Source organism: Charadrius vociferus, unplaced genomic scaffold (assembly GCF_000708025.1).
Source record: "Charadrius vociferus isolate BGI_N301 unplaced genomic scaffold, ASM70802v2 scaffold111, whole genome shotgun sequence".
In the NCBI taxonomy this organism is placed as follows: domain Eukaryota; kingdom Metazoa; phylum Chordata; class Aves; order Charadriiformes; family Charadriidae; genus Charadrius; species Charadrius vociferus.
The window spans coordinates 1,580,374-1,603,256 of NW_009647046.1; the positions used below are offsets into that span (position 1 = coordinate 1,580,374).

A 22,883-nucleotide genomic window follows, 5' to 3' on the forward strand; every position below is an offset into this window, starting at 1 on the left:
CTTTGTTTGCTTCCTGCCAACAGCAAACGATAGACTTTTACTCACAGAAGTCGTAATGGGAGGCAATTTTCAAAGGCACGTTCGCAAATGTTTGTGGGAAACAGATGTTAAATGCACCCCCTCCAGAAATCAGGATGAAATGCTGGCAGTGAGAGAGCAGGGAGAGACCCCAGTGACTTATCTGATCTCTCACAGGGAAGCAGCGGCTTCAGCAAAGCTGCGAGTATTCCAAAATGATTTGCGAAGGATGAGTGAGTGAGTTACACAACCCCCATGTGAATATTGGACCCTTATGGCACAGCGCGCTGTTTGAATCGTTCGAGGTTGCCCCTTCCCCGGCAGTGTGGGGTTTGGGGCTGTGTCGGACGGGTGGAAAAAACAGCCTGGGAGGGTGCCCTGGGAAAGCAGCAGTCAAACAAGCACACTCTGCTCGTTGGTCTGTGGTTTCACCTCACCTTTGCCTAGCCAAAGACTGTCATTAGCGTTGTGCAGGCAGAAATTAAAATTTACTGAGAAAATTGTAATCGTTAGCTCAAGGGCAGTGGCGGTCTGCACCCGGGTCCCTCTGCCGGCACCGGTGTATCTAATGCCTTTGGGCGGGCAGCGCGGTGGCTTCGCCATTCCTCTGTGTTGCTGCTTCCCAGGCAGTGACAATGAGGCGGAGCAAATAGTTTGCTCAACTTGGCGTGAGCGCTGGCTGGAAGACCGAGGGGTATCGCCCAGCGTCTCAGGCCGTTGCTCCTAATGGCTGGGCTGGGCTTCCCAAAGATGCGTTCCATCTCCCTTCCTCTGCCTTTTCCATTTTCCCGGTAAATGGGCTGTAAAGTCACAGCAGATTAAAGTTTGTCTAAACCTCCCATAAAATATTGAAGGTGCAGCTGGTATTAATCTAGTCCTGTTGTGGTATGAGGTGCATGTGTAATGGGACTATAGATTTACATGTGGTCTGTGGGCATTTAAAATACCCCAAAGGTTGTTAAAGATATTCTGAGGAACTGGATCCCTCACTGGGTATTAAAAGCTCTTCATTAGTGCTAATGTACACTAAATTAAGGTGGCAATTAGACTGAGCATATTCATCAGGATGGTGTATTTTAATAAATTGTGTATTTAACATGATTGCATTTTATTGACTTCTGCAGTAATTGCATATTTTTCTCTTTACAGGACAAGCTTGGCTAGAAAGAGATACATGGGATACACAGGCAATTAAAGACTAGGATAGACACTGTGCTTCAAGCCCCAAGATTTGTGAAGGTGAGTCTTGTTTATGGCTGTTTCTTTCTGCGTGCCAGGTGCTTTCTCTGTATCTCTGTCAAGGCTGGTTAGGTGTAGCTGTGGCGTGCAGGAGAGGGGTAAGAAATAAACGCCTCGTCTGCCATCTTACCGCCTGTGAGGTGGTACTGCAGCAAGTCACTGCCCTTTGGTTTCCTAATTAAACTGCCCCTATCTCTGTTCTATGTAGAGGAGCAAACTGTGTGGAAATAATACTCTGAGAGGGTTTTCTGGAAGGCACTACCTGTTAGATATGCTCTCTTAGCAGACCCCACCACTTTGGTTTAAAGGAGTTGGATACTGCTTCCAGATAGCAAACACAGAAATCCTCTTGGGACAGGGTCATTCTTTGAAGGAAGGCAAGCGTGCTGAGCCAGGTCTCCATACCTGCAAGCAAAAGTGTGGGCTGCCATGTTGCTGGGGAGAGGATGCAACAGAGGGATGCCAAGTTGTGGTGGTCCTTCACCACTGGTGCGGCTTTGAGCTTCAAGGACATTTCTAGTGACACCTCAGCTGGGCAACCTCTAGAAACCGGTGCACTGACTTGGAAGAGAATCTGGTCCACATTTTCTGTCCAGCAGTGGTTCTGGAGAGCTTCAAAAATGTCTTCCAATTTTACTTGTCTGCATTGTGCATGAAAGTAGGTGTGGGTTAGCACCATTTGCTCTTCAAGACATTAGCTAATATTTTGTAGGAGGTACTGCAGAACTGGTTCTTAGGCTTTAAAGGAAGCAACGGTCAGTCCAGTCGACAAGGTCTTCATGCATGTTGATGGCAAAGAGATATTTATTTGAGAAGAATATACATGGACAATGTGATAGAAGTGACTGAAAAAGTGGTTTGCACGAGGGTTGGCCAAGGTAACCTCTAGATGTCTCTTCCAATCTTGGTTATTCTGTGATTTCTACTAAGTATTCGAGATAGGGAGACTGTGATGATCCATCAGGCAAGCACACAAGGTCTGAATTTTATTTAGTGAAATACAAATAGACTGCAGAGGTATATTAGGGTTTGGGATTGCATGGTGGGAATGGTAGGCAAGGAAAATGGTTCACACACTTATTATCAGTGGTATGATATGGAAGATGCGAGGATTGAGACTGGTGAAGATAAGGTGCTCCTGAGAGTTCTGATAGACTGTCACATCCGAGGGATGCTCTTGTTCCTTTCACGATAAGGTAACTTGGGTACACCTTGGATAGCTGTTTTGAAAAATCTTTTCACAAGGAGGGTAGTCAAACACTGGAAGAGGTGCCCAGGAAGACTAGGGAATTGCAGTCCTTGGGGATATTCAAAACTTAACTAATGTGACCCTGAGCAACCTGTTCTAACTTTGAAGTTGGATCAAACTTTGGAATTGGCCCAGATTGGAGGCAGTGGGTGTTTGTATTCAGTGACATCCAGAGGTACTGTCCAACCTAAGTTTTTCAGTGATTCTGTCTCCAAGGCAAAGGTAAAGGAGCAACTGAAGCGAAACCACAGGTTTCAGCCCAGTGTGAAAGGGATGTGGGGGTAGAGGGAAAAGTCAGTGGTAGCAAAGAGAAACTTGGAAGTAGTTTTTGGGGGTGTGGTTGAGCAGCTGCCTTTAGATATGTGAAGTTCAAGGTAGATGCAAGGCGTATAAAAGCAAATGTCAGAAGGAAGGAAATAAATGGTGGCTGGAGAACAAAAAAATGCATTGCCTTGAAAAACTGGACTTTATTCCTAACTGATTACAGCAGCTGGGGTGCGTTTCCTGGCTGCACTGCTGGGGATTTTGAGCCTCCCCATCACTTTGCAAGATAAAATTCATAGGGGGACGGGGAGAAATGTAGAATAATCTGGCTAAGAAAAAGCTGAACATTTATAGCTACATTTCAGACAAAAACAAATGCTTCTCATATGTCTCACAGGTCTGAGATGGGACAAGCCAGGGAGAGCATCTGTCAGCCGCTGTCTTCTGTAGTTCTGACTGTTAATGTTTGCTTAGCATTAAATGTCTCCTGCAGTGGAGAACTTAATCTGTCACAAATTTGGGGCCTGGAGGAGGGGAGAGAAGATATTTTTAAAAGGGAGATTAAGACATGTGTGTTCAGTTTTTATCACACTTGCATCAGTGTGTAGTAGGAGTAGCTTAGAAAATTTGTCGTTTGTGTGTATGGCTTAAAAAGAAAAGTGGAAGGAAAAAGCAGCTCTGTGGGTCAGGATTGTCCTTTCATGTCAGTTATTTTCTCCATGGAGCCTGTCATCAGGGTCTTCAGGTACCTTTAGCTAATTAGTAAAGCAGCAGTTGGCACAAATGGTTTCATAATTGCGTTATTTGTAAGTAACATTATTTGCATTTTGCTTGCATTGTTTGTAAATAGCATTAGTTATATACTCTTAAAAGTCTCGAGCACTCCTGCATATATGAACTAGATGGTAATATATTTCATATACGCTGGAGTGCTTGAACTCTGACATGAAACAGTTTAAGGGCTACGTAAGAGGTCAGATTGTAGTTTTGGTTGATTTGCCCTATTTTAATCAGTGCGATCACAAGATCCAAATGGTGATCTTGCGTGTGCTGCTTGGGAATCTGGGTACCCAGCAGAAACTGGAAAGGGTGTGTTACGCTGGTATGTGCGAGTCTCTCCAAGGTCTAAGTACCGGCACTGAAACAGTTCCTCAGAGCTCCTGTTTCTCGGATCAGATCAGTGGGTTGGCATTTTTTGGAAGTTTTCACGGAGCTCTTACAATGTGGAAGCTCTGACATGCTCTGTTCTTGGCTTTGCCAGCCCAGACCTTGCACTGTTGCCACTGACTTCCATTTGCACATCCTGAGTTGAAGGACCGTGGGGTTTGTAAGCCCCTCTGGGTGTGTTCCTGCCTTGAAGCACGGCACAATTACTAGGGTTGCACTTAGTTGTTGCTTTGCTATGTGAAGCATGGTGGGTTTAGAAATTACAAATCTGAGCCCAGCACCACCACTGGGGACAATTTCTTGCCCAAGCGAACAAGTGAGACCTCACTTGTGAAAGCTGAGTGTGGATGTGTTCGTGCTGCTCCCAGGTAACTGTGGCTGTGTGGCCCTGCCAGTGACATTTTCAGGACCCGATTGCTCAACGGATTTAGAGTTTCCCTTCCGTGCTCACTCCTAGAAAACATTTTAATGTACTGAGTGGATGCATGGGCAATGCAAGGAATCATAGCTTAGGTTTGTCTTTGAAAAGAGAAGGAGGCCCATACTCAGCTCATGCAAACCAGAGAGGTTCGAAGGGAGCCTTCTCATCTTGCAGAGGAAGTGGACCCAGACACGGAAAGTAAAGTAAGGTGGCAATGTGATTTATCAACTCTACCAAGCGGCGAGACAGCGTTAGACTCAGGAACTGCTGCCTCTTAGACTGCAGGCAGTGTTTTTCATATGGGTGCCTCTGCAGCGAGATGAACACGAATGATGTGAAGTGGCACAATACGGCTAAACTGGTTTGCTTTTTATTCCTTTTTTTGCCTAAGGCTACTATGATATGGATCATGTGGGTGGGTGCTCAAGGCAGCAGGAGTTAGAAGTTTCTCAGATGACTTTCAGACTTTGACTAATATGTTGAGATTTAGGCATCCTTTGTTTCATTGCAGCGTAACTTTTTTGTGTGGTGATGGGAACACCTGGGTGCCTCTAATTCTGAGGCTCTTGAAGTTCCAGTATCCTATTTGTATTTTCATACCCCTCTCTACTGTAGTGTCCAAGCTCATGGGTTAGTGGAGCTGAAGGTTCACCTTTCCCATGAAACTGAAGAGTTCCTTTCCCATGAAATGGAAGAGTTCCCTTCCCAGCTCCTTACCCTTCCAGACTTCAAGATCTCTGCTCTCTGTGAGATTTGCAGACATGGCTTTAAACACTGTTAGGAAGCTGTGGGCATCTCCTCCAGGCCCATGTCAGAGATTTGTGCCCCGCTGCGTCTCCACCAGTCACAGTCTTGGCTTTGAGTCCCTCTGGGCAGAACAACTGCCCTATATCTATATCAGAGGTATAAGAAAATAAACTTTGTAAAGAAAAATACTGCCCTTGTTCTCAGGTTCGGATTCAGGTTTGTCTTTCTCCAGAAGCGAGCTGGACTGTAAGACTGGCTTTGTGGATCTGCTCGGGATTCCTCTGGCAAAGGGGGTTCCCGTGGCGGTACCCAGCCAGCAGAGGCATGCTGCCGTCCTGCCCCGGGCAAGCAAAGGTGCGGAGGGAAAGCAGCTGCATGTCCAGATGATCTTCTACATCATGCCATTTGTGTCTCTGCCTGTTTTGCCAGTAGGGAGGAACTGATTTGATTTTTAAACGGAGTCAAAGAAGTACAGCAAACACACGCACTGTACGATATGAATCTGGCTGTTTACCTCAGGCAGCCCCTTGCTGGGAGCGCTGCCTGCAGTGGGTTTTCTCAGCCCTTTAGCTAAAGCAGAGTAGTTCCCATGGTCACAGAGGGAAGCATCCCGCAAGGCTCTACAGCACTCCTAAATTTTGTGGATTAACAAAAACAATGAAGGAGTGAGTTTTATTTCTGGTCTGGTGAAAACCTTAGATAATTTCTGGGTTTTTTTTATTTTCTTTTAAGTGAATTGAATGTACTTTGCTAACGTTGGATATCATTGGATGGAGGTCTATTTTGGGAATGGCATCCACAGGAAAGAGATGGGTTAAGAAGCCTGTGAGCTTTGAGAAGGCTTCTCTAGGGAGTTAAGCAAACTTGTGTTGGAATATGTATGCGTCCCTCTGTGCACACTGCCATGAATGCATTATCTTCCGTTTCAGTGAAAATTTTACTATTTTGTGTATTTATTTGTCTGTCCCTCTAGGGTACTTGGTGATATAATTGCATATGGGGAGACACAGTCACTTCATTAAACAGCAAGCTTTTTGGGGCAGAAACTTTCTTCCAATGTAGCCTCACTGGCTCGAGATTTATAGCTGCTCTTCCAATAGAATTACTATCTTCAGTAGTTTGCTGTCTAATTCAGACATGGAGTTTCAAAACTGGTTCAGATGCTTTTGCATTTTTTCCTGGGATTAAAAGCTTACCGACTTTGATCCAGGGGCTCTGCCTGCAAAAGACCTGTGCAGGGTGAGGTGTAGACCACTGGGACTTTGGTGGCACAGTAACATGTCATACTACATGACAAGCAGGTGTTGGGCCCCAGGCTGAGTAACTGTGTGAGGACAACCTCCTCAGGCCCTCCCATGTCCACACACTGCAGTCATTCCCAGCCCAGCTCCTCCAAATGTTTCCCTGAAAATACTGTCCTTGTTTATACGGCATTCGTTCTGTGGAGGAAACTTGTATGGAGCTAACTCTCCGGAAATACATGCTTGTGAACCTTTCAAATATGGCTTTTTTTGTCATGAAGTAGGCAGATATGTTCAGTGCTTCTTAGGCTTGACAGGCTTTAGGGACTGGAGGGAAAAAAAATTCATGTGCAGAGGGATATTTTTCCCCACATCTCCCTCTGCCAGCAAAGCCAGACCTTTCCTCTCCTGCAACCTTCCTCTTCACGTCTGCGTTCTCCTTTAGACTTGCATGAGTGCAGAGACTCAGCAGCGATCATTATCTCTTACTAACCTGTGCTATGTTGCCTTCTTCAGGTAAGAAACGAGCCCTTCTGTATAAAGAACTACACAGGATCTGGGGGGAATACAAATGGGCAGTAGGATTGTGTCACTCCGTTAAAAAGTGAGTGTGCTGAGGAGGTGCTTGTGTTTTGCAGGAAGAATTGCGTCAAGGAGCCTTAAGACCATGGAGGGAGACTGCCTGAGCTGCATGAAGTACCTAATGTTTCTTTTCAATTTCTTTATATTTGTAAGTATTTAGAATCCACTTCCTCTCTTAAATCCTCCTGTTTCCAGCACTCTGCTGCTCCCCAGCAGGATAGGCTGTCGTTTGGTCAAGCTGCCATCGTACAGAATATCCCCTTGGCGTTGCACTAGCAATCACTGAGGGTTTTGCAGCGTCCAAAGATGCTCAGACATTCAGAAAGCCAGCGCAGTGGTCATTGTTGTCTGAGATATTCCTGTCCTTGGACAAGGGACACCAGAGGGAAAGCTGTAACTAGTAGCGTACATGGCCTATCTTTGAATGGCAGAAGAAATTGTTTTCTAGTCCTGGGTGCCCTGCTGAGGTTTTCAGTAGGAAACACAGACATTTTCCTACCAAACGTAGAGTCATTCTTGGTGACCCTGTTCCTCTTCTCTGTGATGTGAAGGGTGGGAGCGCCCAGCCATCCGGGACTCTGTGGTGGGGAGGGGTTCCTGTGTGTCCCTTCACTGGGCTGTCCCCTGCAGATGTGGCAGCAGCTCAAGAGTCGGTCTTTCAGCATTAGGAAGGGAATAAACTTTAGAGTGATGTGTCAAGGAAGAAAGGTGCTTTTGCTGCAAATGTTTCACTTAGTGAGCAAGAGACATGAAGAGTAGCATGTCAGCAGTCACCCGCTTGGCAGCGAATATATGCCACAAAGAAACACAAATTCTCCAGGTGAACACTTGATCAAAAGATAGAAAGGACTCCACTTTTCTTGCAGCACTTGTTTTATGTTGACCCGTCTCCCTCTTTCTCCTCTCCTTGTGCCGTGACAGCTGGGAGGAGCATGCCTGCTCGGAGTTGGGATCTGGGTCATTGTGGATCCCACAGGTTTTCGAGAGATAGTGGCTGCCAACCCTCTGCTCTTCACGGGAGCGTACATCATGCTGGCTATGGGAGCGATGCTCTTCCTGTTGGGTTTCCTTGGCTGCTGCGGTGCCATCCGTGAGAACAAATGCCTCCTGCTTTTTGTAAGTGTCCTTGTGTTTTCTGTTCGCCTTTCAGTGTTTCCCAAGAATGGGATGCTGTGATAAGTGCATGAATGGGTGTCTGTTATTGTAGCCATTATTCCCTTATATAATAAGTAGGTTTACGGCACTTTTACATACAGCTAGAAATGCAGAGAATTTACTCCTTCCCTGTACCAGGTTTGAGCCCGATATATATGGAGTCTAGGAGTGTATTTTGACTTTGTTTCAAAATGGTCCTATTTTTTGTTTTGGTTTTGTTTTTTTTTTTTCTTTTATAAGGTGACCAAAAATGGTCCTCTTTTGTCACCCAAACCCCACAGCTCCACTTGTGGATTCATTCCTCACTAGTTCACAACAAAGCAGAGGGAACATGTAGCGCAGAGCATCTGTGAAATGGAGCCCCCTGTGTCAGCAGAGGTGCCCAGCTGAGAACTGCTTGGTGGCCTCGTGCTGCAGCTCTCAATAGCTGGTCACTCCCCTATGCAGCCTACTCTGCTCCTAAAATTAACCAGCTCTGTTATCCTTGGGCAATTTTCCCCCTGAGTTATAGGGTTAAATTTCAGCCCATGAGGTCATCAAGTACTATTTGCAAAGTGCTAGCCTCTAAAATAAAGTAATTTTTGACTTCCGCCGTAAGTTCTGATACTGCAGGGTTTCCAGCCATTATCTCTTACTGGAGGGCATTATTAGTTGTGTGTTGAAACACAAAGATCATTAGTTTTATTTTTCATTTTTGTCAAACTTGACCTTTTGTTTCTCCCTCTGGGTCTGTTGGGTTTTTTTGTTGTTTTTCTTGTTTTGGTTTGTTTTAAAAAATCTTGATCTTGCAGTGTTTTGTTATGATTATATCTTGCACAGCTGCTTCACAGTGCAAAAGAGGCTTATCTCTAACTTTAAACAGAACAGGAAAGTCCACTTTTCGTGACAATGAAACCATTTTTTCCTAGAGATGAGCCTGGCTCCACTGAGATGAATTCTCTCTGGCACTTGCCTCACCCACCCCTTGAATTCATAACCTGCTCGTAAGAGCCCTTTTTTGGAAGGCATTATGGGTTTGATTTCTAGTGACTTGCCTCAGAAGTAAATCAGAAAAACACATGCATTAGCTGCGAAGTCATGGAGATCTGCCCAGAGGAACCTAATAAAATGCAAAGGATCAGGCCCAATGAGCCTGAGGTTACTTCAAAGCCTGTCCCTGTCAGTTTAAGAAACTAAAAGTTATGTTTGATGAGAAGTATTGATTGTAAGTGAATGGGAGAGTCATATTTTCAGCTTGGATCACGTCTGCTGCATACAGATTGGGGACCTGGCTGGAGCAAGGGAGCGCTGGGCCAATCTTTCCTGATTTAATATCATAGAGTTACATCATGGTTTGAATGTTCCTCCTGGTGTTTTAGTTATACTCCAGTGCACTCAATTTTGTGGGCTGGAGGTAATGCTGTAGACTAGGAGAAACTCTAAAAGTAGTTACTGGATGAGGAATTAGTGTTCAGCTTTGATCAGATCTTCCAGGGCTTCTGGTATCAAAGTCAACTCTGCTAAACAACCTGCCATCTCAAGTCCAACAGCAGTGAAGTACTTGGATGAGTATCTGTGCTGATATCAAGTGAGAAGAGATATGTTTCTAATTTCTGCTTTTTTTGGGAGCCACACCAGCTGATGTTAAAAGGCATAAAGCATCTGTGAAACCAGAAGTCTGATAGGAGTAAGTTTTAGGTGTTGAAAAGGCAAACCCTTCATAAGAGTATGCCAGAGAGCCTGGGAACACCTTGCAAAACGTGGAGTGTTAGGCTTCGGGGGGTGGTACTTGGGGAAAAGTTGCTAGATCAAATCAAATCCACTTACAAAGTTGTTAAAGAATTGATGAGCCAGAGAGGTGCTTGAGTGAGATTTCAGAGTGATGCATAATGTATATCTGAAGCTTTTAGTCCAAATGTAAACGGAAGACAGAAAGGACAGGACAGATGCACAAATGCACGTTCTCTAGGTTCTGGCTTCTGTGTTTGTAAGGACTTTTATTTTGCATTAAGTAGCTTGTCTTTTGGTAAAAAAAATCACTGTGGAACCTAACATGTTGCATTAAGCACTGGGCTGTGAAGTGTTTCTAGGTTTCCCAGCGTTTGGACTTGGCTCACAAAAAGCAACAAACATTGGCCTGCAAATCAGGCATTGAATAACTTCTGGGTTGTCCTAAAGACTGTCTGACTGCAAAAGAATACCATAGAAATCAGAATCCAAAGTGCTGTTGGGCATACAGCATTTCACCATGGGACTGAATTCAGCTTTGCAACAAGAACAGTCAGTGTTAGCTTCATTTCATAGAATCATAGAATCATAGAACAGTTTAGGTTGGAAAGGACCTTGAAGATCATCGAGTTCCAACCCCCCTGCCATAGACCGGGACACCTCCCACTAGACCAGGTTGCCCAGGGCCACGTCCAGCCTGGTCTTGAACACCTCCAGGGATGGGGCCTCAACAACCTCTCTGGGCAACCTGTTCCAGTGCCTTACAACCCTCAAAGTAAAAAATTTCTTCCTAATGTTTAATCTAAACCTGCCCTCTTCCAGTTTATATCCATTCCCCCTCATCCTGTCACTACATGCCCCAGTAAAAAGTCCTTCCCCAGCTCTCCTGTAGGCTCCCTTTAGTTACGTGAAGGCAGCAATAAAGATCTGCTGGGAGCCTTCTCTTCTCCAGGCTGAACAGCCCCAACCAACTCTTTCAGCCTATTCAGCTATTTTCAGCCTATCATTTGGCTTAGTTTTGGGTGCAGACGTCCTGTTTTGCACTCTTGTAAAACAGATGCAGTAGCCTCTGAAACTTTTCAGCATGGAAATGTGGGTCCTTTGTGTTAAAGGCAGTTGCTGCTCTTTTTGGAACAGCATTGCTGAAACTGGAACAGTAGATGAGTTGTGGAAAAAGAAACACAAAACACTGAGTTGTGGAAATTTCTGATAAACCTGTAACCATCACCAGGAGCTGAGGCAGGATTTTTGACCAACGTGAGAGACGCCACTCCTCAGGATGTTCACCTTAGATGTGGGGGGTACCCATGTTCACATGTGGGTCTCAAGCATGAATTTGCATGTGAAGCTGCTGTGTCCCAGCCAAACCAGTTGGCTGTTTAGTGCTGTCATATATCAGTAATCAATTTGATTTTGGGAGGCAAAACACAATAAGCAGATTTTGACTCTCCTTAAAATGCAGAATAAGAGCAAGTTCTGAAACACTGATGATCCATCTTCTTTTTCTCATCAGCCCTAATGGTTGCTCATGTTTTTTTTCTACAGTAACTATTACAAATCTGTAATGCAAACTGCACAATGTAAGTGTAAATCAGTTTGGGAATGATAATGAAGCTTATCAGAGATAATCTGGGAATGGCTGCTTCCACTTCTGCAGAGACCTGTGCTGGAGCTTGGGTGAACATGTGTCTCCCAGTAATCAGTAAATGAAATGCAATTAGCAGGGTGACGGGATTAATCACTTGATCACCACCTTAGACCTCTTAGTGACTATGCTGAGATCCCTTGATGGATGATGATGTGAATTTGCAAAGCATCGTTCATTCTCATCACTTGTTCTTTGCCCTCCTGTGGTGAAATTAAAAACAAAACAGTCTCTGAGCAAGAAAAAAAAGAAGCCACTGCAGAAAACTCCAGCAGTAAGAATAAATTATAGACTTAACCAGTTCAGCAAAATCAAGCAACAGCATTCTTTTAGCAGCCAAAGTCCCTGCTCATCTGACTCTTCTTCTTTTGCCATTTGAGCCCAGGCTCCTTTTCTTTTGTTTCCATGCAGAAGCAGGAAGACAAATGGGAGGGGGTGGTGCGTGCACTTTTCCAGTGGGGAAAAATCACTTACAGCTCTGATAATTGACAACAAAACAACATTTTGCCCATTCCAAGCAGGTAGTTTGAATTCTGTCTCCATTACTGAAATGTACGGTGCACAACATTTCAGACTGTTTATAAACCATTGCTTGGGGATCACAATAGCACTTCTGGCCCCATCTGCTTGCCTTCTGTTTCAGAAACACCTTCAATAACCTTCTCACACAAAAACCCAAAACAAAACAAAACAAAACAAAAAAAACAACAAACCAAACCATCCAGACTTCTCTTATGTTTATTTCTACTTGTTGTTTCAACCACCTTCATGGTGACATGTACCACATGTTTATTACCCTCTGTGTGATGTGGTCTTACTGGGTTCTCTGTTCACTCCTGTTTTTCTCACATGGTGTGAAAACCTGAGTTCATTTCTAAACGTTCACTCAGTTTTGTAAAATGATCTTTGAGTCTGTGGGCTAATTCTTGAGATCCTCGAGTTTTAGAAAGGCTGACTCTCAAGTGGTCATTTCTCTTTATGGCTATAAGAACATAAAAAATGTCCACCTAGTCCAGACTTCTGGTTCCTCAAGCCCACTATTTTGTTTCCAAGAATGGAAACAAATGCCATTTCGGGAGAGGGTGTGAGCCTAGCCACTTTCTGCTCTGTTCCCATAGGAGTTCCTCAGAAAAACATTTGTTGTGTTAAGAATGTTGCAGAGCACATCCCTGCCCGTTCCTTCTGCTGTTGGTTATGGACTGAAGCAGCATCAAACTAGCATGAGGCATCAATGTAACTAAGAATCGGCCCCAAAGACAGGGCTGAGTTCTAAGCTCTTTGATGTCAGTGAGTGTTTTCCTGCCCTGGGAGATTTGTTCCCTTCAACACTCTTGTCCTCTCAACTTGATTTTTACGTCTAGCTGTGTGCCAGTTTTCTGTGCCACCTCCAGGCACTAGTGTCTGAGGTGGGAGCCCGCAGGAGTCCCAGCGCTCATCCCAGGCAGGAAAGGCTCCACAGTACCTGAGTGCTCTGGGCAGACAAGGTCCCGAGGGCAGCTCCATCTCAGCACCACGTCAGTCTCATCTCTCTGGGGATGAGACCTCGTTACTGCATCTGATTTACTTCTGTGGGGTGGGTGATGAAGGCACAGTGAATCGCTCAGGCTTGGTCACATCATAGAAACAAGATGCCTTTAGTAAGACAGCAGACCAGACTTTCAGACCAAAGCAGCAGAAGGTCGCAAGAGCAACAGAATTTTGGCTATTGCTTTCTGTCAAGTCTGCGGTGTGCCCTTAACTTAAGGATATGAATATGCACGTTTTGGATACTGCACAAGACAAGGATGATACTTGCATAATCAAATTAAAATTATGATGGGGTGTTATCAACTTTCTGTAGAGGTTCTACATAGTTAATACTTGACTCAGTGCAACCCCATTGTGTGGAGGGGGATATTAAGCAAGGCTAATTTTGTCCTGAAATTCAGAATACTCTGGAAAGAATCCATTTTTGGTCATAGGTGTAAATGTTTGAGTATACATCCCACTAGCTCCTTCCATACAAAATGAGCCATGATCATATTACTGTAAAATTGTTTATGTTGTGATGAGGGGGTGTGTGCATATGTACTGTCAGGACAATTTAACCCTGTATGAACATCTACACAATCATAAACTTTTTCCATCAAAATAAAGTAGGGTTTACTGTTTTAACCTGGTGCAGATTTATCAGGGGATGCTATCGGTCCTGTAGCCTTATCCCTTTTTACCCATTAGAACCAGGCAAAACCATTGCAAGCTCCCATGTCCTGTGATGTGGTCAGAGAGGGGCTGTGTCTGTTCCAGGTTACTGTCTCATAAGGTTTTTTTAATTGTCAGGGGGAAAAAAAAGTTTCCTCAGTTATTTTTTCCATGTCTTTAGTAACTAGCAAAACCCCTGTGTTCCTACTACCTATTGCACGCACCTAATGATATGTCTGTCGTTTTGGGTTTTTTGCATCTTCTCTCTTCCAGTTCTTCATGTTTATTTTGTTAATCTTCCTGGCGGAGCTTTCAGCTGCAATCCTGGCTTTTATCTTCAGAGAAAATGTAAGTATCCTGTGGTGGGCAAACTCTGAACCCCAGTGGGATTGTACCCAGCTGGAGCATGGTGTTAGGTGGTGGCTGATTCGTTTGTAGAGCGACTGTTTGTTTCAAATACCAACAAACCTGCTTCATTACTACCCTCATTCTGCAGAACTACCAGCAAGCCAGTGAATTTTAACTAACCTGGCGTGTGCAGGGTGGATGGTTTATGTACACAGGAGATATACACTGGGGGACTACTTAAATCCTGAAGTTTTTAGAGTCTTCCTGATTGTTTTGCAGCCAAACCAGCTGCACATTCCACCAGAGAGAAGTTTTATAATAAAGTCACACTAAGGTTAAAAGCAAATCTTTTCTTTTTTCAATATAGCATGTGTTTAATATTAATATTAATAGTGAAACCTCCTGTTTTCCCAACAGAGCCAATACTTGCTCTGCAGTGCAAAAAATCTCTTGTGCATCTTCTAATCATATTCCTTCTTGAATTTTCCTCTCAATGCTGCTTGTAAGTTATCCCTCCTGACCTGCCCTGAGCAAGTGTCCTCATGTCCCATTTTGAGTCCCATCATAGAATCATAGAATGGTTTAGGTTGGAAAGGACCTTGAAGATCATCGGGTTCCAACCTCCCTGCTATGGACAGGGACACCTCCCACTAGACCAGGTTGCCCAAGGCCATGTCCAGCCTGGCCTTGAATACCTCCAGGGATGGGGCCTCAACAACCTCTCTGGGCAACCAGTTACAGTGCCTTACAACCCTCAAAGTGAAAAACTTCTTCCTAATGTTTAATCTAAACCTGCCCTCTTCCAGTTTATATCCATTCCCCCTCATCCTGTCACTACATGCCCTAGTAAAAAGTCCTTCCCAATCAACAGATCCCTTGCATACTGCTCTGCTTACAAGATTGTGGTCCGTCTCTCCAGAGCTTCATATGATGTAGCTTTTCTCCACTCTGCTGCTATGCATATTATTATATGGCCATCATTCCTTCCCTACGCTACTAGTAAGCTTCTGCTCCACTAGTAGTAAGCACAGTCTCGTTTGTTTCTCTAACCAGCAAGGGTTTGTGAATATTTTTTCATGTTCCCACATGTGCAAAGAAGAGCCTGACTGAACTAGGTCCAGCCTTCTCAAGTCAGCCCATCTTCGAAATGCAACTCTGAGTGATGACTGTGAAAAAACATTGGCCAGTAGAGGTGCTCACTAGTGACTGTTAGTATTTATTTTGTTTATTTGGCCTCTGCCAGTAGTACGAGAACAGACAGTACATTCCCTGTACTCAATGTGACAGAAATGTGGCATGAGCATAGAAGGGCCATGTATAATGATGATTTTCTTAAGCCAGAATATACTTTTAATTTTATTCATATAAAAAGATTTTGATAAGCAAAGAATCAAAACTTAGGAAGCTCACAGCAAGACAGTGTGGTGTTTGTGCAGTAGGATGGTCTTGGGGGGAGGTAGTGAGAGGACTTTTTTCCCCCTTTACAAGCTGGTGGTCTTTTGTCTTTGCCTCAGATCTGAAGGCAGTGGGGAAGGGACGGCACTCTGTACACAGAGTGGGTGCCCTGTTCCAGCTTAGTCTTTGAGACTCTGCCCTCCTGGGAAGAGCTACCGCTCCATAAATAGGTTGCAGCATGGGGGGTCTGGTGTGCTCTGGTCATTACAGCTCTGCTGTTAGCAGTTTTTAGAGAATTCCTTTGGTTCAACACAAGCAGCAAGACCGCACACGTAGAAACTGCCCTGAAGACCCAGGTAGAGGCTTCACGACAGAGAGGGAGTGCGATCCCTGGTGAGCTGCCGGCAGCTGACTGCTCCCATCTCCTGCCTTCCCTGTGGGGAACTGGTAAAAGAAGAAACTTAGAGAGGCTCTCTGCGAGTCCCGTGTGGGGGGTGACTGCAGGGCTGGCTGTGTCCTCTTCCCTCCACCATGAGGAGCCTGCTTACATCGTGCTTCTGGGCAAAGCATCGGTACCTTCCACTCCCGTGAAAGTTGTGGGACATGTGAGGATATGTTACCTCGCAAGATAAGGTCGCAGTGGTTATTATACACTTCCGTGGCATCTGGCGGTGTTTTGTGAGATAAAACTTGAAGGGGAACAAACTTCTATCTCTCCTGAGCTTGTCTCCTTGTTTGCATCACCAGCTTCCCACTCTGTCAGAATGAAAGGGAATGAAGAATGTCAGATCCCAACATAGCTGGAGATGGCTCCATGCAGAAGTTAAACTCAGTCTGCAGATTCTTGTGGTTTGTTCTGTCCTCGGGTTTCTTCTGAAATAAACCCAAACAAACCAATCTTGTTTTGCTGGTGCTATATATTTTGGTGGTAGTTCCTCTGGTTTGGTAACTATTGTGGCTAGTTTTGCTGTCATCTTTGGGTTAGGGTGAGGCTTGATGGCTGGTCAGGGTGTCCATGGGGACAGGGATGATCTTTCAGTGAACCCCTGTCAGGAAGAATTCTTCACAGTAGCAATTTAAGGTCAGGTTCAGATGTGCTTTTCTCTTCCCTGCGAAACAAGGTCCTTTCAAGACATGTGGTGGTAAACGTACATTTAGGCAACCTACATTTCTTGGAAACTTACTCAGTGGGTTTCTGTGATGGTCATTGGACCAGTCTCCATATGGCTGTGGCCTCATTGGTTGCATAAAATGAGACAAAAGAGAAAGATACACTCTTATCTGTTTGCTTTCCAGATAATGTTCAGTGATGTTCAGTGCAGGTTTCTCTTGTATAGTGTGTTACATTCAAACTAGCTCCCAAACACTCAGCAGAGTTAAATTATTAATAGCTGAGGGAGTGAAAGAAATTAAGAGACAAAAATAAGGGAGAAAAGAGATGTTTTCTGCTGAGATTTGACATGAGAGGAAGAGTCAGTGAAGCAGAGTGTGGTGGTGGGGTGAGTGAATGTAGTATTAGCAACGATGAACCGCTGTAATCTGCAAGTCGGGCTGGATTCCCAAAGAACTGCTTAGAAGCAGCTAGGGGAGTACCAGAGTTTCTTTTCCTTTGTGAAAGGGGTTTTGGAGGTTTGAGAACCCTTGTCATCTAGAAGACACTCCATGAAATAGTGTCTTCCATGAACAATAGAGAAAAGCTGTGGAAGACTGCTCTGACTGATTCATTTCAGGAATTGCTCTTTATATTCCCTTCAGAGGTCTGGATGGGAAAAACCCTGGAGGGATATTTGACTCTTTTTCTTAGTGAATTGTCTTAGCAAGCAAGCAAGCGGCATGGTAGGAACAGATTAGCTCAGTGGCACGGCTCTGGACAGAGTCAGGACGTTTGGATTTTTAGCCGTAGTTCTGACACTTAACAGACAAGTCACTTTAGTTCCTGATACCTCTGTTTCCTCAGAATAAGTCAAAAACTAAAGAATATGCACTGTCCATCCCTCAGTTAGGAAACTGGAGTCTCTTAGGTGGAAGGCGCTGTGGAAGAGAGAAGTGCAGGACTGGTGGCTGTACCCACAGTACAAGCACTGTAGTGTGTCAGAAACGTTAGGATGCTCCCGGCAGATGCGGATGGACAGGAGTGTTCCCTGTTTTGCAAGCAGGCTCTATGAAGCCAGCTTCTTGCACAGCATTCAGTATTCCTTGACACAACGCTGCACAAGAAGGCTGTGACCTTCCTGGCCAGTGCCACCTCACCAGTGCTGTGCAGAAATAACCTCTTTTTCGTAAGTCCCCTTCATCTGGCTGTAGTCATCCCAGCCAAGCTATTTTTTGAACCAGTTTGACAAAAAAAAGTCCCTCTTCATTCACTGGCATGTAAATATATGCATGCATGTGCTTTTTCTGTATTGCAGGCGTTCCCTCCAGAACAGGTAGAAAAAAACCACAGCTGAATGGCTCTTCATTGTCCACGACTGTGGCTGATAGAACTGTGTTGTCAGAAGTGTGTGCAAAGATCTGGTTTTATTAGTAGGTCCTTTGCTCCCTTTTGAATAGTTCTTGCCATGGTACTCCACTGTGCATCGACCCCATCAGTGCCATTACTAGCTTCAGTGAGATTGGGGACTGTGTCCATGTGAGTAGGACTGTCTTACTGACTTTTATCTTCCTTTGTCAGCAATTTTTTAAAAGAAGAAAGATGCTTCTGCTGATAGATTATTTTTTTTTTACTTTTTTTTCTCAGCCCCACCTCCCCCCATTTTTCTGAACTTCAGATGCTCAGGACAAATAGTTTAAGAGCAACAAAGTGGAATCAGTTATTTTCCTGGCAAACTTAACCTTCCAGCACTAGGTTTTGTTTTAGGCCAAGTCTCGTAAAAATCGCACACAAACTCTGAACAATTTCCTGTGGGGTCGCTGCTGTCAAAATAAAGAGTGAAACCTTTTGTGTTAGACCCCGCCAAAGGCAGCCGGCTGGGATTATTACCAAAGGTAATATCAGTTTCAAAGTCCGCACTTCAGAAACAGGCAAGCATCAAAAAAAACGTGCTGCTGTCTCTGCAGGGCAGGATGCTGCGTGGATAAAGTACTTAGAGAAAGGGAAGGGAAGGAGAACACTGAGGAGATATTTCAGCATCTTCTAACCCGACCTTCCTCCAGTGCACTAAATTCCCAGAGGAAAATGCCATGTCCTCTGGTATTTTTAATATTCAAAAGCAAGAAATTAGTTAATATCTGTCTCATAAAAGTGACTTAGGTACTTAGCAGCATATCTAATTGAAAGGTAGTGAGATTGAGCTACCTGCATCATTCAAGTCTTTGCAGCAAAGTTTAACCCATTATTGATTTAGTCATTAATTTTGGCCTTAGTTTGTATTTGTAAAAGAGAAGATATTAAGTGGTATTTGGGGGTCTTTAAAAGAGTCACCACTGCTGCCTTTTTTTTTTCTTCTTCTTAAATTTTGTGATACGGTTACAAAGGAATCAATTTTGTACTTGTGCTTTTGTGCCCATCCTGTACATCTCATACATATGTATGCGTATGTGCGATATTTCACATTGCATACCAAGAACCCGAAACCAACTTGTAGCAGTGTATGTTACTGCATCTGCAGTGCTGTATGAACAACAGGGAGAAAAAAAAAAAGAGGGGTGTGTGTCTTTTTCAGGCAGCTTAATTCCTGATCCTGCAAGTATGCAACGCTAGAGCAGTGCTGTATCCATCCCAGTCCAACCCTCTTCCCTGAGGCTTTGCAGTGGCAGAGTGATTTTGCCTGTGTGCATCACAAAGCACAAGCTATTTTGGAGAAGGGACCACACAAGTCAAGGCCCTGTTGAGAACCTGAAAAGGGGATTCCTTGAAGTTTTCATCCTGAAGTGATAGAAGGGCAGCAAGATTGAATCGGGGTGTTCAGTTTAACAGGACTATTAAGTTTGCATATTTACTAGTCCTCCAGAGAGCAATCCTAAGTAAATGTAATTTCAAGGTGTCTAGCTTTTTGAGAAGACTCTGAGCCAAAATGTTCCTTCAGTTTTTCTGTTTTACCCTAAATGTAAACAGGAGTAAATGAAATTCCATTCATTTATATTGTTGACCTTAGGAAAAATGTTTAAAGTATCTAAACACTGGAAATAAAAAGAAGATTTTTTTTCTTCATGCATGTGGGTTAGTTTAGGTAATCTAAAGCACTGTCAGGAAAATGATCTTTTTTTCCAATTCATAAGTTGACTTGAACATTTCACATTCATTACATGTTTTTTACTTCCTTTTCATTCCCAGAAAGTTTCATATTAGGGCTTCATTCTGCTTCCTCACACATGGAAGTAAATTCAGAGCAGTTCCCGTGTCATTAGTAGGAAGTTAACTGGTTTAAAATGAAAAGTGAGGGGAAAATCATGCTTTGATTGCATGAAGCAGAGTAAGTTAAACTACTATTTGGGTTTGGATTTGAAGATTTTTCTAAAATCTGTTTTAGTCCCGTTTCAACTTATGAAATGCTTTCAAATACTGCTGAAAATTTAAAAAACAACCAACCTTTAAGTGTAACATTATCTTACAAGTACAGATATAATTTAGTCCATGATTTTTAATGCGCAACAGTTTTATTCAACAGGTACCATTCACCCTGGATACAGATATGGTTCAGCCAGTGGCTTTTCCTGTGTTTGTTCTCTGAGTTTTGCAAAAAAAAAAGAACAAAACCAAAAGGAGGAACTTCTTTACTTTGAGGGTGGCAGCGCACTGGCACAGGCTGCCCAGAGAGGCTGTGGAGTCTCCCACACCGGAGACATTCAAAACCCGCCTGGACGCTGTCCTGTGCAACCTGCTGTAGGTGACCCTGCTCTGGCAGGGAGGGTGGACTAGATGATCTCCAGAGGTCCATTCCAAACCCTACCATTCTGTGATTCTGGGAAAACAATGAAACAACCCCCGGCATTCACAGAAGGGACCTTTGGGAAGTCTTGGGAAAGGTGTTGGCAGCAGCCTTTACACTTCCATCTGTCTGTGCGTTTCAGCTGACCAGAGAGTTTTTCACCAAGGAGCTGAAGAAGCATTACCTGAGGAACAACGACACAGATGTCTTCTCTTCCACCTGGAACTCTGTTATGATCACAGTAAGTCAGGCCGTGCCAGTCCCATGCTGTCCATGGTCAGCAGCCATCAATACGGTGTTCAGCACCCTCAGCTCACCCAGGGTCAGCCTGCTTCAACTGTCCTGTCGCATCAAGCATAGCACCCGGGTTTGTGGTGGTGGTGGGAGGGAGATGAGATGGCAGCCGGTCTTTCTCAGAGTGAGTTGCCATCGGTCCTGAGAGAGACGCTCCCAGTGACTGCGTCAGCCTTTGTGGTTTGCCAAAGCCAGATGTGACCTGACTGGGTACCCCCGGCTTTCCAACAGTGGTCACAGAAAGCCGTGGAGCTGTCTGCAACTGAATATCGCTGCGTTTACCCTGGACCTTTCACCTTTCAGACTACTTCAGAAGTATTCCCAGCCCAGAGCAGCCACAAACTGGTGCTAACTAATGGCTTTTTGTTAGCTCTTGTGAAATGAGTTTGTAGGTGGCAAATTAGGCAGGAGTGTGCCTAATGATATATTTTCAGTGTAGACATATTAGCTGTCAAAATTGACTTTGTTATTACAATCCTAATCAGGCAGGTTAAAGATCGACTGTCATTGGAATTGGAGTTGTTATTATCTGCTACAAAAAGTTCTGAGTGTGTGTGTGTGTGTACAGATGTGAACTTAGTGCTCAGTATTTCTCTTCAGGAGTGAAGAGCAGGATGTCAGGCTCTGCAGATGAAAAGTCAATTTTAATCTTAAAAGAAAAAAGATGATTGCTGCCCTTCATGCTGATTCAGGACTTTAATAAAGACATTTCCTTTTGCTGACTGAAAGGAGACAGAGTCAGAGTATGACTTGAATCCTTAAAAAGGACCTGACTTGAATCCTAAAAAGGTACCCTACTTGAATCACCTAGCAGTGCCTTTGAGCAGCAGCAATCCTGACCATTAGCTATGGGGAGAACGGGCGGTCAGGAGCCTGGATTGTACTGCTGGCTCCCTTACAGACTTGCTGGGTGATCTCGAGCAAGTCATTCTGGATGTGCTCCAAAGCCCTGTGTAGCTCGTGGCAATATTCCCAGTGGTACCTCAGAGTCTACAGTATGACATGGGAACAGTGGAACTTTATAAAAAGGCTTTGATGAAACAGAAGCTCCAAGGTACAACCACAACTCACTTCTTTGGAAACAACAGTTGTTTTGTCTCTGCTTTGACTAAAGCTTTGATCCCTACAAGAATAGGTCTTTGGTAGATGTCTCGTATCTGTTTTCAGGGCAAAGTGTCAACTCTGTCCTCCTTTCTTCTCTGTGCCTCTCTCTCCCCAGTTTGCCTGCTGTGGAGTGAATGGACCAGAAGATTTTGAAGCTGTCCCTCCTCTTCCACACTCCTCTTTGGAAACGGTCACACCTGAGGCTTGTTGCCAGCGAGAACTCCAGAGCCGGGAAGGGATGATTGTCAACAAGGAAGCCTGCCTCATGGGCATCGAGAGGTTCCAGAACCGACAGGTAAGGAAAGCCGAATGCCAGGAAAAGAAGTTTCACAGCAGGCAGAGAGATGGCTGGGGTGGTCTTGGGTAACTAGTAAAGTTGGAAGGTCGTGCCATTCTGACTGTAGCTCACATCCTAATGACACTTCTGCTGACAGCTTTTGAAGTCATGGCGTATTTTGAAAATCTCCTTTTGTTGCGTGCACTGCTAAGTCCACGTTGTGCTGTATCAGCAGTAATATGAAGATTTTCCCAAGGGACTGAGAGGTGGAGTGGAAATTTACATCAAGTTTTATTGCATTTCTGAAAGTTAGTACTATCTCTGAGAAGTTAATTTGCAAGCCAGCACAGGTCAGCGAGGATGGGATGGAGTTGGCTCTTATTGGCTGTGGTAGTGGCTCCAGTTCAGTTCACAAAGACTCCTCATCAACAACATATGCAACCGAGAGATCAAGAGTTAAACAGCCACGGAAAACCATGGCTGTTTTCCAAGGAAGAGAAGTGTTGGAAAGCTGTATTTTTCTGCTCTTTAACTCTTTACAGTAGAAAAAAAGGCATTTCTTTTACCAGGCCTCTTGACTTGGCAGTTTTTCCCAATACTAGACTGGAACAAGACAGTTCAGCATAGCGTCATTGACACTGATGCTACAGTCGTGTTTCCTTACATTGTCACCAAGATGTGAAGTTCAAGAAACTTTCTCACGAGGCTCCTGACTGCGTTCACCTGAGCATTAATAAGCCAGCTGAGCTCTGTACTGACCATGTGTACAAGCCTCCTTTTCTCTCCAGACTAAGCAGTGGTCCTCTTTTCAGCACTTGGTAGCAGATTGTGAAAGAGAGTAAAGGAGCTCGGAAGCAGCGTGTGAGCTGTTCCTTGTCTGGCAGCTGGAGATGGTTGGCAAAAGCACGCTGGGTGAGAGATCATAGCAGACAGCACCGTACTGCTTCTGCCAGGTCTCCTTGCTGTGAAAAGATGGGAAAG

The 22,883-nt window shown here is 44.4% G+C and overlaps 1 protein-coding gene across 1 annotated transcript in view; it reads left to right on the forward strand.

The window, feature by feature from the left end:
- The first annotated feature begins 1,182 nt into the window (after positions 1-1,182).
- Positions 1,183-22,883, forward strand: part of TSPAN18 (tetraspanin 18) — a 24,601-nt gene continuing 2,900 nt past the window's right edge. The window contains exons 1-6 of the mRNA XM_009895626.1: positions 1,183-1,257; positions 6,985-7,076; positions 7,850-8,044; positions 13,890-13,964; positions 20,370-20,468; positions 21,741-21,920. Coding sequence (XP_009893928.1) covers positions 7,014-7,076; positions 7,850-8,044; positions 13,890-13,964; positions 20,370-20,468; positions 21,741-21,920 — 612 coding nt within the window. The 5' untranslated portion in view covers positions 1,183-1,257; positions 6,985-7,013. The remainder of the gene's footprint in view (positions 1,258-6,984; positions 7,077-7,849; positions 8,045-13,889; positions 13,965-20,369; positions 20,469-21,740; positions 21,921-22,883) is intronic.